The following is a 14,514-nucleotide window of genomic DNA, read 5'->3' as shown; positions in this document are numbered from 1 at the left end:
TTACCATATATGACCCTGCAGGGCTACCCGATGGATACACCAATTACCTAATTTTGGCTAGAAAATATACATCGCCGTAAACTATGTAGTTAGTAACTAATAAATAACATACACCTGGCACTACAGCTCCTGTGTAAAAAAACAGACTGAACACAGTTTAAGTCTGAATCCTTTGAAAAACAAACACGTTGCAAATACCTTCAGCTGGATCAATCTTCAATCATCAACAATAGAAAACAGAAATACAATGTACGCCAACCCTCCGCCCAGTTATAAAACATGACAAAATGCTAGAAAATAAGATGTAAATACATTTGAAACAAACGAAGTATTCTGTAAAAGTTCATAAGATGCCTTTGAAATGTCTAATTATTTTTTTTAAAGCAGCCACACTCGAGACGTTTCGAAAAGTTTCAATGTTTGGAGGCTTTTCTTCCAATCTGATCACCTCGGCCTTTATGCTACGCAATAGATTTACCGGAGAATACGGAAATGCCCGATGTCGCACGATTGGATTTTCTTCCTATCAGTCTGGAAATGTCAACAACGCCTGTTAAATACGGCAAATGTAATTTCATTGGGGGAAAATGAAACTTACTATACATGTAATCTAGATGAAGTACAGTTTTTGGATAATTGTGGAATGACATTTTCATAACTGGTCAACAGAAAGTGTAGTTTATTTTAAATTTTAATACATGTACACATGGACGCTTATAAAGTAGCACACAAACTGACAATTATTAAGGTATGAAAGTGTTACCTAAACCTATGAAAGTTTTTAATAGATAAATGTAATAGACTGCAAACAGTTCAGCCCTGACCCGGGATTGAATCCGAGACCGCTCACGGCTAAGGTGGACACTCTCCCACGTGACTGTAGTATATAAGCTAGTTCACGCAGCACGACAGTATCAAGAGCGGACATAGTGGTCGAGTGGTAACACTGTTTAACTAGGAAACCCGGAGTCGTGAGTCCGAACACACGCTTCTCCGGATGCGCAGGCTGGTCTGGATCCATGCTGGTCGCAAATACACTATGTTGGTTTTCTCATGGCGCGGCTCATATTATGCTTGATACGTACTTCTTGTGCTTACATCCGTTGTCTGATAGCTACGTCGAAGAATACAAAGCGCATAGGTCTACAAGTCATAAGAGGTTGTCAAGCATCTTATATAGGGTGCGCGCCATGAGTAATTGGTCTTGATCACAGATGACCGAATATTGTTGTGGTTGGTGTTTACCAAATTTTCTACATAGCTAAGGAAATGTCGGATTATCTATGCTAGCCAGTGACGGTATTACGTACGTTATAAATAACAATACTCACTTAATTTAAACGTTGTTTATTACTTTTGACAGCAAAAATCTACATTGTTCTTGAACGGCCCTCATACACTAAAATAAAAAAAGTACTTTATAGACATATGGAGAAAAACCATAAATTGCAAATATAAAAAGCGAATAGAATATCAGTACTTGAGCAAATGACAGATCGAGGGCTTAGAGCGAAACTGGTCTATCTGTAAATAGAAATAGAAGCAGAGAGACCAGTTTCGCTCTAAGCCCTCGAGATGTCAGAAAATTATCATGATGTAAATTTGGTCAGCATTTGTCCTCAATAACTCAGACTCAGAGGCTTTTAAATGGCTTCAAACAGTTGTTAACTGTATATATTCGTAGAATTCATCTAAAAATATGGTACTGATACAGGATACAATTGCGGTTGCTAAAAAGAAAAGTAATTTTACACTGTATTTTACTACCTTTATACGACTGCATTCTTATTACAAGAAGATCCTAAAAGTAATTGTTCCCAGGCCTTTTATTAAGAGCGACGTTGATGACGCAATTGATTACGTCACAATTAGATTACATAAAAACGTCGGTTGACAACGGCAGACGTTTACTCACAGCAAAATGTCTGACTGGGAACCTCCGGAGACGAAGAAAATACATTTTCCTTCGTTCTTCGACAAAAATGGAAACCCAAAATATGATGATGGTGGACTTATTCGCGCTAATAAAACAGCTGGCAAGGAACCACGGGGAATAAAAAAGATACACATACCTTCATTCTTTGTCAAAAATAGATCTAGTACCAAAGAAGACGACAGCAATGAAAATGCGGCATTAGAAAATTATAATAGAATAACGAATATATTCCTGGTCCGGCTAGGAGGTCAAGAGGTCAAAAATGCTGTGACCAGAAGTTTTAATGTGACAACAAATGAGATGAAGAACGAAAAGAAAAAGAAAAAGAAGACCAAAAATGTTATTAAGGCAAGTCCATGTATACAAGGTGTAATTTTGAACGTACAAAATGTATGCCCTACATTAATTCATATGAATAGTGTCATTTTCATGTTATTGTTTTTTGTTTTTTTGTTTTTGTTTTGTTTTTAACAGAGCACATTTGAAATCTGTTTAAAGAAATATTACATTGTCTCTTTGTTTTAGCTTCTTTGAATTCTTCGTTTCATGCAGTTAATCATAAATCTCTCTCTCTCTCTCTCTCTCTCTCTCTCTCTCTCTCTCTCTCTCTCCTCTTTTTTTTTTTTTTTTTTTTTTGTCGCTATCTAACCAGCCAAATCAAATCCATCCATTGTTTCGTTCTTTTTAAACTATTACTTGTAATTGCTAGTGATTTATTTGGCGTTATAAAATAAATAATTTCTTATCTGTTAATAAAACTTTTCTAGAGAGAACCCGGTCAGAAAAATGTAGATATTCGGGAAGAAGAAGAATTAGAAACAGCAGACGACTCAAAGACGCGTGGCTGTTTTGGTTTTATAAGAAGATGGTCATCAAAGAAAAGGCGTGATATAGATGCCCACAAGATCAACGTCGACGTCCATGGCGCCAACTTCCACTCATTTTAACTTTCATGCCGACCGACCGCTACCTTCAAACATAATGACAGTTAAAATTTTTCTTGACACGGGACTTTAAAGAATGTGATCAAAATTATAAATTGAACAAATAAAATATTTAAAAAAGAAAGAAAGAAAAAAAGTTAAGTTCTTCTTTTATTACAATTATCAGTTTACTATCTTTATTTTTATAAACTACTTTCATAAAAATATTGAAATAACATTCAATTTTCTTTCAGTAAGATAAAACAGAAATAAATAAACTGCAGATGCATGTAAAATCTACGAAAGACCGGTGGTAACTTCGAACTTCATACTTCACAGTTCAAACTTCACACTTCACACTTCATATATATAATGCTTAATACACATACAAATAATAGGAAAGTCTGAAGTGTGAAATTTGAAGTCTGAAATGTGAAGTCTGAAGTTTGAAGTATGAAGTATGAAGTGTGAAGTCTGAAGTTCGAAGTCTGAAGTTTGAAGTGTGAAGTCTGAAGTCTGAAGTTGGAAGTGTGAAGTCTGAAGTTTGAAATGTGAAGTTTGAAGTCTGAAGTTTGAAGTGTGAAGTCTTTTTCGGGCGTTTCTTTTCTATTTTTAAAATAACCTGGAATTACCGAGATTGGGCATAATGAAGTAGAATAATGATTATGGCTGAGTTACTTCTGACTTCAGAGGCGTAATTTGAATGAATATCGTAGAGTATAATATACTGTAAGAGAAGAAGATTTTAAAAAGGTTTTCCTTTATAAGTCCGTTTAAAGTACTGTCCCTCGGATGGGATAATTTTGAATCCAATGGCATAAGTTTGATACCTTTAAGGATAACATGGTGTAATAGCCATATTTCATATCTTTTAACTGGATGGTAATATCTAAATGAAATTCAGTCACTTTAAAGACATTCAAAATTAAAAATGTTTAACCGAGAGATTTTTCAAATTTTATCATTTTTGGGGAGATAATCGGTATTGAAGTTAACATTGGTGCCTATGGGAAATATATGATTTCTTTGATTATAAGAATCTGAACTTGAATTTCGAGACAATTTTGCGGTAGAAAGCTGCATTATATGCTTCTGATACAAATATCAAAAAGAAATCTAAAATTCCCCGTAGGGAAAAGGATAAAAATATTTTTCTAGTTTTTAGGGGAGATAACTCATGAAAAACCAAAATTATCAGGGGAGGTAATCTAAAGGAAATGTTTGAGAACTTCTGTCACTACATAACTGTTTCCGAGCCAGAGTTATGTAAAATTATTAAGTCATTGAAGAATAATAAATCCTCATCTCCTTTTGATAACATTTTGAATGAATATCTCAAGTTCATGCCTGATTGTATGTTACCTATTGTTTGTAAATTATTTAATATCATTCTTGACTCTGGTATTTTTCCAGAACAATGGAGCAAAGGTGTCATATTACCATTATATAAAAATAAGGGTGATGTAAACGATCCTGATAATTACAGAGGTATTACAATACTTAATTGTTTTGGTAAATTGTTTACTGCCTTACTCAATGCTAGAATTAATACTTTCATCGAATCTTCAAATATTTTATGCGAAGAACAAGCTGGATTTAGAAAAGGCTATAGTACAGTTGATCATATATTTTCTTTAAAATGTATAATAGATTTGTATTTGAGTAAAAACAAGAAACTATTCTGTGCTTTTGTGGACTATCGAAAAGCTTTCGACTCTGTAAATAGATTAGCCCTTTGGCAAAAACTTCTTAATTCAAATATTGATGGTAAATGTTTTAAAATAATACACAGTATGTATTCCAATATCAAGTCATGTGTAAGAGTGAATAATAATTTGTCAGACTTTTTTTCAAGCTCTACCGGAGTAAGACAAGGTGAAAACTTATCACCGATTCTTTTTTCTATGTTTTTAAATGACCTTAACAATTTCTTGTCACAAAAATTCAATGGTCTTCAATATTTATGTGATAATGTTAGAGAAATGTTAAGTGATGATGTTGTTGATGTGTATTTAAAATTGTTTATGCTCTTGTATGCTGATGACACAGTAATCTTGGCGGAAAGTACCTCTGATTTACAATTAGCTTTAGATGCGATGTCTCATTATTGTGAAACCTGGTGTTTAAAAGTTAATACGAACAAGACTAAAGTTGTTGTTTTTGCAAAATCCAAAAGAGGTTTCAATAATCTACCTTCTTTTGTTTTTGAAGGTAACGAACTTGAATTTGTAGATTATATTTCCTATCTTGGTACTAAATTTTCTTATAATGGTAGGTTTGATGTTAATAAAAAAGATATTGTTGATCAAGCTCGTAAAGCAATGTTTGCTGTGATTTCAAAAAGTCGCAAGCTCAACTTACCAGTTGACATGCAGCTAAGTTTATTTGATACCATGGTTGCCCCTATTCTCATGTATGGGTCTGAAGTTTGGGGCTGTGAAAATATTGATATAATTGACCGTTTTCAATTAAAGTATATAAAATTAATCCTCAATCTTAAACAATCTACTCCTACTTTTATGATTTTTGGGGAGCTGGGTATTTTACCTATATCTCTACAAATAAAAAGTCGTGCATTAAATTTTTGGTGTAAACTGTTGCATTCTAAATCTGATAAAATTTGTCATGTATTGTATTCCACAACTAGAAAATTATATGATGTCCATAACTTGAAATTTCCATGGCTAAAATATATTCATACTACTTTAGATAGTTTGGGTCTTACAAACTTTTGGAATAATTTTCCATTAGATACTGTTTCTGTTAATCAGTTCAGAAATATATGTAAAACAAGAATTAAAGACCAATTTATGCAAAACTGGAGCTCTTTTGTACATGAATCTAGTAAATGTTTAAATTATCGGCTGTATAAGAATCAGTTTGGATTTGAAAGTTATCTTAATATTTTGCCTCAGGATTTAGCTATTTCCTTTCTAAAATTTCGTTGTAACAATCATAAGATGCCTATCGAATCTGGTCGTTTTTATAACTTGCATCGGAATAATAGAATCTGTGAATTATGCGATCTTGAGCAATTAGGCGATGAGTATCATTATCTAATATGTTGTCCCTTTTTAATAATTTTAGAAATAAATATATTGATAGTGAATATTTTTCATATCCTAATACTTATAAGTTCTCTCAGTTAATGAACATAGATGATAAGGCAAAATGTTAAATCTGTCAATATTTTGTAAGAAAACTATTTCTTTTTTTAACCAGTAATACAGACTCTCATTCTCCAATATTCATCATTTGTTTTACTGTGATCCATTCAACTTCGTGTATTTTGTCATATTATATCATGCAAATAAGTTTTCTTCTTTTTTCATATTGATCATTATTGTTTTGTTTTCTTGCCATTTGTATATGATATTCTGTTTGTTGTTTATTGTCATATCACATGCCCAGTTGGGCCTTGATTTATTCAATAAACTAAATTTGATTTGATGCAATATGCACCTTATTTCTATCCTTTGACATTTCCAAAGCTTACATTATCAAGATGTATGTACCCTTTTGGTGAAATTGAGGCCTGCAACTGGTAGTCATCCCTAATACTAGAAGACCGCTAGGTAATGCAACACACCATATATCTAATTTCTATGCCTTTCTGTTTTACACACCATAACTGATCCTCCCCCAAAATGATCGATCTCTTAGATAATTTGCGCTATCCCGCTCTCCCCGCCGGCGAAAAATGCGTGTTCGGCCGTCGGCACCACGGATTTTGATCCGAACCTCATCGACAAACAACACGCTTGCCCAGTCAGCCCTGGTAAATCTTAAGTGACGCCTTGCCCATTCTTACTTTGTTCGTCGGTGCCTAGGGGCGAGAACAGGAACCTTCCGTGGACGATAGGATCGCAAACCGACGGCCCTGAGACGATTACGGATGGTCTGTGGGGCGACATGACGGTTTTGTGTATCTACGGTCTGCCTCGCTGACTCGGTTGCGGGTATGAATCGGTTGCGTAAGTGGGACAGAACAATGTACCTGCCTTGGTGACGCGTTGTTACTCTCCCCCGAGCAATTTGGACATCCTCGGACACCTTATTGATAAGGCAATAAATTGTTGTAAATACAAAAGAACCGGAAAGTACTGCCATAGGCCTATGTACGTTAAACAACTACTTCTGACGCATCAAAGACAAACCAAGTGTATTCAATAGACAAACATTTTGGATATCCTCGGACGTCTTATCAATAAGGAAATGTATAATTTTAAATACAGATGAACTGGAAAAATATGGCATATCATATGTACGTCCAAACAATTAGTTTATGTTTTGAATGTAAAAAAAACACCTGAAAAATAAGATTTTTCCATTAAGAGAGTAATAGAGGTTAATAATAATAAAAAAAAACCTGTTCCAACAATTTTCTAAGACATTGTTGGCCGATGACAAACAACTAGATAATTAACTTGACTTACTTATTCTTGATTTTGACTTACTTATTCTCAATTTTTCAACAGAGTGAGTACTTACACTAAGAAGTGATCACAGCCCTTTGAATACCGATCACTTAGTATTCGCCTCGCTGTGAGTGACTTACTTATTCTCAATTTTTCAACAGAGTGAGTACTTACACTGAGAAGTGATTACAGCCCTTTGAATACTGATCACTTAGTATTCGCCTCGCTGTGAGTGCTTATCACTAAACAGTGTTCTCGGCCTTTTGAAAACTGCTCACTGGGTAGTGTTCGCCTCGTTGTGGGTACTAATCACTAAGCAGTGTTCTCGGTCATCTAAAGACTGCTCAATTTGGTGTATTCGCCTCGCTTGTGAGTACTAATTACTAAGCACTGTTCTGGGTCCTTTGAAAAATGCTCACTGTATACTGTTCGCCTCGCTGTGGGTACTTATCACTGAGCAGAGATCACGGCCTTTTGAATATTGTTAATTACTGGGTAGTGTTCGCCTCGCTATGAGTGCTAATCGCTATGTAGTGATCAGGGTCTTTGAACTATTTGGACTATTCACAGAACTATGTGTGCTAATCACTGAGAAGTGATTGCGCTGTTTTTAATATTGCCGAGTTGTGTTCATGGTACTTAGAGTATTAATAACTGAGCAGTATTCATAGCGCTCTTGGTACTCACAGAAATTGAATAGTGCTCACGGTTCTGTGAGTACTAATTACTGAGCAGTCTGGCATTTCTGAATAGTACTTACGGTGTTCATAGCGCTTTGATGACTTATAATAGACAAGTGATCACGGCGCTTTGAAACCTGTTCACCGAGTAGTGTTCGCGGAGCTGCGAGTACTAATCACCGGGTAGTGTTCACGGCGCTTTGAATACTAATCACTGAGTAGTGTTCACGTAGCTGCGAGTACTTATCAGCGAGAATTGTTCATGGCACTTTGAAACCTGTTCGTTGAGTAGTGTTTGCAGAGCTGCGAGTACTAATCACCGGGTAGTGTTCACGGCGCTTTGAATACTAATCACTGAGTAGTGTTCACGTAGCTGCGAGTACTAATCAGCGAGAATTGTTCATGGCACTTTCAATACAGTTCACTGAGTAGTGTTTGCAGAGCTGCGAGTAATAATCACCGAGTAGTGTTCATGGCACTTTGAATACAGTTCACTGAGAAGTGTTTGCGGAGCTTCAAGTACTGATCAAAGAGAAGTGTTCACAGCGTATTGAATACAGTTCATTGTGTAGTGTTCGCGGAGCTGCGAGTACTAATTACCGAACAGTGTTCATTGCGCATTGTTCGCGGAGCTGCGAGTACTAATGAACGAGTAATGTTCACAGGGCATTTGATACAGTTCACAGATTAGTGTTCGCGGAGCTGCAAATATTTATCACCGAGTAGTGTTCATGGCGCATTGAATACAGTTCACTGAGTTTTGTTCGAGGAGCTGTGAGTACTAATCACCGAAGCTCCTCGAATACTACTCAGTGGTGTTCATGGCGAATTAAATACAATTCACTTAGTAGTGTTCGTGGAGCTGCGAGAACGAATCACCGAGTAGTTTTCATGGCGCATTGCATTCTGATCACTAAGTAGTGTTCGCGGAGCTGCGAGTACTTGTCACCGAGTAGTGTTCACAACGCATTGCATTCTGATCACTAAGTAGTGTTTGAGGAGCTGCGAGCACTTGCCTTCTTAGCAGTGTTCGCGGAGCTGCGAGTACTTGTCATCGAGTAGTGGTCACAGCGCATTGAATACAGTTCACTAACAGTGTGTCCATACCACGTGACTTCGATGTCATTTTATGGCTAATACGGCAAGCTGAATTCCGTCGCTTCGAGTCTTCAAAGTAGCGTAAGTTCTTTATTTCTTGATCAAATATGACCAAATAAAGCGGAGGCTAAGGCAAAAAGTGAGTACTACACTCACAAGTAATTGGTTTTATGAACAGATGAACAGTTTTGGCCCGAAAACGGAAAAACTGTTTTGATTAGAGAAAATTAGCATGCTGACGGCAAGCAAGTGCCCTTTTTAACAGCAAAACGGATGATTATGGACACCAAAGGTGTCGTACATATAACCGATTCACAGGGATTTAATGCCGGCTCTGTAGGAGAATTTAGTTGACAAAAATGTAGCAGAATTATTGAAAACTGTAGAAAATGCAAAATATGCTAAGACGGCAAGCCCGCTAATACGGCAAGTCATTTTCATGAAAATCTCGTCTATGAAGTCGCACTTCTTTCCAAACAGTCATCGGATGCTTATCAAGAGTAGATCACTCTACATCTTGTCAAAACTACATAAAAACGTCAAAGAATCGTTATGTAATTCAAGTCACAAAGTGTTCATGCGAGGTTTTGCAACACTTGACACTTCTGATCGCCAAACCCCAACCCCAACTAATACGCACCTTTATTTCTTATTTATTTTTTTTTATCTTTTTCATTATCGCTGTATATCCCAAAGCAGATATTTATCATTAGCATATGTAAACGTATCAAAGCTAGTTATCAGAACTAATCTCTCACTGCTTTAAAGCCATACAAGATAGAAAGCTTTAAAGTCATCTCGTGTTTTATTCTTTTTGCAACTTTCCGAAGGATTTCCTGTTTTCTTCAATGCAGTAAAAATCTATATTATTTTTCATAATGAAAATCGTGATAGTACTGGATTTTTACTGCTGTCAACAGAATACGTGAGAATTTTTGCGTCAAAAATTTCTCTCCATTTACAAAAGCAAACTGTGGCTTGCCCACTTTGTACGTAATAGGCGAGGTGAACGCTGGTACCTGCTGGTTCTCGCTTTCTCTGCTGGACGAAAGCTTGAAGCAACATTTTACTTTTTATGTTATTATGTAGAATATATATTTCAAAAGAATGAAATACTTGAAAATCAAACTGCAAAAGAATAAATGATGATAATAATAATAATAAAGAAAAAAAAGAACGACTCGGTTTTAGGCTACTGGTTGTTAATCGAAATAGCTAGGGTAAATGTGCATCCCTCAAAAAATAAAACAAAATAAACAAATAGATAAATAAATACATTTTAAATAAATGAATAAACACAAAAACAGCTCACTTCCTTGAGAAATAAATAGACATAGTACACTTTTATGTTTAATGTGTTTCAGTATGATGGCTTCGCCAGCGGCAAAAGCAGAGTATATATGTGCTCAATGTGGGAACGATTACCAGCACAAGAGGAACTTAACCGCATGCTGAAACATAACTTTTCACACGCTGTGGCAAGGGTTTCTCAAGCAGGCGGCTCCTACAAAGGCATAGGTATAGTTTTCTGTAGTTGTAAATTCAACAATATTTCTTTAGAAATATGTACCCGATATGAGTTTGGAATTTTTCAATGCCTTTCAATGCCTTTTCACACAACACTTCTGCTATCTAGTCATATCTAATTGTATGTATCAAACTAAAAATTTAGAAGCTTACTGTATGTACATTAAAACTAACAATTAAAGTCCAGCAGAATAAGCCGCTCAAAAAGTTGTAACTGGGTTCAGGCCCAATAATATTTACTTATGACACCATTAATTAAGCGAATAGTGCTTTTTTGCACACACTTCTTCCATAAACATACATTAATGTTGAAGTATCTAATCCATAGATGCACCGTACATGGTGTTACCAAAAACCACATATGCTCAACTTGCGGAAAAGTTTAGCAGAAGGGACGACTAGGTACAGCACGACGCCAGAAAAAGTGACAAGAATTTATTGTGTGACGTTATTGGTCACAAGACCACAAGGATGGCTGAACTGATGGCTGCAGCTACATTGTGCGAACTTTATGCTTGTTTCGAACTGCATTTATTGTGATAATCAAATTGATAACAAATATGTTTTTTTTTTTGTTTTGTTTTGTTTTTTAACTCATTTTATAATTTGTAACGTTTCAAAATGAAATAAGTAATTTGTCATTTTATCTGTTTCTTTTCTATTTAAGACAAATGTAAAGAACTTGCATTATATACAACAGTGTACAAGTAAGTACATATTGTTTGTATTGCAGTCCAGTAAGATATGTCGAACCCACGTCAGAATAAAATGGTAGCATGAAAATTACATATGAAATTGTTCTCTTGACAGATTTCCCTGTTTTGCCCATCTGAAAATAATGTAAGATTCTTTCACTGTTTGTAGGTGCGGAAGGGAGTATTCAGCCTCGAGGACAACGGTTTCGACGGTAACACGGCACAGCCGAGTTATCACGTAAACAGTTACCCGATAGTCGGATATTTCCATCTGTATCTACAGCCAGTGACAGAATCTTTTTCTTGCATACCAGAAGGGGATTTCTGGTATTTTTACCAGTGTTGGAAAAATCCGTCTTACAACCCGGGGTGTAAGATGACTCTCGTGCTGTATATGACGTATTGCGAACTACATATATGTTGAAGGTTTATGTAATAATTTATATTTAAGTTCATAAAACGAAATCAAAATCAAATACGTTGACAGTTCCACTTTTTTCCTGATTGTCTAGATAAGATACAATTTTATTTTATCAAAAAGTCGTAACGTTACGCTGCAACTGATAAAACAATACCGGAATTAAACACTTTGTTTGTCTTTGAAATGTCAACATGTTTTGATCATAACCGTCCTCTAACAAATTTTCCATAACAGAAGGTACTAATTTAGTTAGTTCTTAAATTTCAGCCTGTAAGTGGATTAATATCTGGCTCAGCTTCCCCGTTTCAAATTTCGATTCAGGAATGTAAAATGAACATCGAACTTTTATGGCACTTGGTGATTTTGATAGCTTCTCAATCATGCAAACCTTTTGGTGTCATTGTTTTTTGAAGGCGATTTTTGAACAGTTTCCTTAATTCTTTGAACAGACGGAATTCCATGCGAATAATGCTTATTGGAAAAACAGGCGTACAATATTTTATTGAATATTTCATCTTCGGTTCGTATCCATGAAAAGGCTGTGCTGATCTGCTGCTGGCATTTTCCACAAGGCTTTCAAAGTTTAAGTTTACTTCTTGTCGACTTCATCGTTCTGAAAATAAAAAGAAGCATCATATATGTTTTACTTTTATTACATACACTGTTTGGAGAACATCTTGGATTGCCAGGTTGAAATGAAAAAACTGTGAAGAGTTTCAAAATAATTTCCAAATGCCCTACACTAACAGTCACAAGATAGTTGATCCCTCAACGTGACCTTGACCTGAACCAGTAGTACTAGAACAATGCAGCGACCATCCTGTACCAAGTATTGCAGTCCAGTAATATATGCCGAACCCACGTCAGAATAAAATGGTAGCATAAAAACTAGATATGAAATTGTACCAAGTGTATCTCAGTTATTCATGTGGCTCATTGGGATGTCATATAACTTTTGAAACTGTGATTCTGAAACGTCTGGCCGAGTTCAAAAGTTTTAAAGATTTCTCTATCAATGTGAAAACAAAGTACTCGGCGGGACAGATTTTTCCTCAGATGTCAACAGGTTTTAATTAAGCTGGAGCGACCATTAAAACATATATTTCATATTTGAGTTATGCTTCCGGGTCATGACGAATAGGTAAACATTTAGCTCACGATTTTTTTGTATAAACCATTTGTATAACCTTTTCAACTTCCTTATCTCCGCACTAGTGATTCTAGGAGCTGATAAATGAATGTCGCTGAAGTTTTATATAAGTGTTTATTTCACAAGTATTTTATCAAATCTAATCTTGTGACCCTGACATGATCTTGATGAGGAAAACATATTGCTCTAGTTTTGTGAATATCCCACTAGGGGTTAGGCCATATGATCCAAACAAGAAAGAAGTCCAAATCTTCAAAATGACCTCGTGATCTTGAATCAACAAACGGGAACACAGGTTTTGCACAGTATCTTGATGAGATGAATATCAGACCCAAACTTGATGATAATTTGATATGGAGTTTAGAAGATAATGACTGCACACGGACGGACGGATGGGTAACGGATGGACGGGCGAAGACATCTCTATTTCCCGTTACCAAGGCTGGGTATAAAGTTGAATACCGCTTAAGTTTGTGCAACAATATATCTTTTATAAAAATGACTTGCCGTATTAGCGGGCTTGCCGTCTTAGCATATTTTGCATTTTCTACAGTTTTTCAATAATTCTGCTACATTTTTGTCAACTAAGGTCTCGTACAGTGCCGGCATTAAATCCCTGTGAATCGGTAATATGTACATCACCTTTGGTATCCATAATCATCTGTTCTTCTGTCAAAAAGGGCACTTGCTTGCCGTCTTAGCATGCTAATTTTCACTTAATAAAACAGTTTTCCCGTTTTCATGCCAAAACTGTTCATCTGTTCATAAAAACGATTACTTGTGAGTGTAGTACTCACTTTTTGCCTTAGCCTCCGCTTTATTTGGTCATATTTGATCAAGAAATAAAGAACTTACGCTACTTTGAAGACTCGAATCGACGGAATTCAGCTTGCCGTATTAGCCATAAAATGACGTCAAAGTCACGTGGTAAGGGCACACTGCATCTACTTCACAAGCCCAGCCATGCTTCCAAGTTTAAATGTTCTGGGTCAAGTGGTTTTCGAGTTATTGAGTAGAAACCGTTTTCAGTCCCCTGTGACCTTGACCTCTGATTGACATATTGACTTCTAAAACCATATGGGTCATCTACTTCATAAACCAGTCAAGCTATCAAGATTGAAAGTTCTGGGTTAAATGGTTCTCACGTTATCTGGCAGACACCGTTTTCAAGGTTCAGGCCCCCGAGATACTGACCATTTACCTATTGTCCCAAAAAACAGTAAGTACCATCTACTTTAAAACCTCGATCATGCTACCAAGTTTGAACATTCTGGGTCAAGCGGTTCTAAAGTTATTGAGCTGGAAATATTTTCAATGCTCAGACCCCTATGACATCGACCTTTGACTTGCTGACACCACCATAAAAACAGGAATTATCTAATTCATAAACCCAATCTTACTGTCAAGTTTGAAGGTTCTGGCTTGAGTGACTCTCAAGTTATTGATCGGAAAATGCTTCCTGTGACCTTTGACCTCCAAAACAATAGGGGCCATCTACTTTGTAAGCCCAATCATGCTACCAAGTTTGAATATTCTGAGTGAAGTGGTTCCCAAGTTATTAAGTAAGCGGAAACTGTTTTCTCTACAGACAGATGGACTGACCAACCTACAGACCGTCATATGCAAAGCAATATACCCCCGCTTCTTTCAAGGCGGGCATAACAAA

At 36.1% G+C, this 14,514-nt stretch overlaps 1 protein-coding gene across 1 annotated transcript; it reads left to right on the top strand.

Moving 5' to 3' along the window:
- The first annotated feature begins 1,877 nt into the window (after positions 1-1,877).
- Positions 1,878-3,024, top strand: LOC123548077 (uncharacterized). The gene is made up of 2 exons (XM_053552067.1): positions 1,878-2,284; positions 2,704-3,024. Exons 1-2 carry the CDS (start codon positions 1,922-1,924, stop codon positions 2,881-2,883), a joined length of 543 nt encoding a protein of 180 aa, XP_053408042.1. The 5' UTR covers positions 1,878-1,921; the 3' UTR covers positions 2,884-3,024.
- Positions 3,025-14,514: the final 11,490 nt, after the last annotated feature.

The sequence above is a fragment of the Mercenaria mercenaria genome, chromosome 9 (genome assembly GCF_021730395.1).
Source record: "Mercenaria mercenaria strain notata chromosome 9, MADL_Memer_1, whole genome shotgun sequence".
Lineage (NCBI taxonomy): Eukaryota > Metazoa > Mollusca > Bivalvia > Venerida > Veneridae > Mercenaria > Mercenaria mercenaria.
This window is presented reverse-complemented; position numbering and strand designations above follow the sequence as displayed.

Excerpts from the sequence above, each read along its gene's own strand:
- LOC123548077 (XM_053552067.1), top strand. The coding sequence starts at position 1,922 with ATGTCTGACTGGGAACCTCCGGAGACGAAGAAAATACATTTTCCTTCG. Across the intron at positions 2,285-2,703 it reads AGACCAAAAATGTTATTAAG|AGAGAACCCGGTCAGAAAAA; the intron begins GCAAGTCCATGT and ends AAACTTTTCTAG.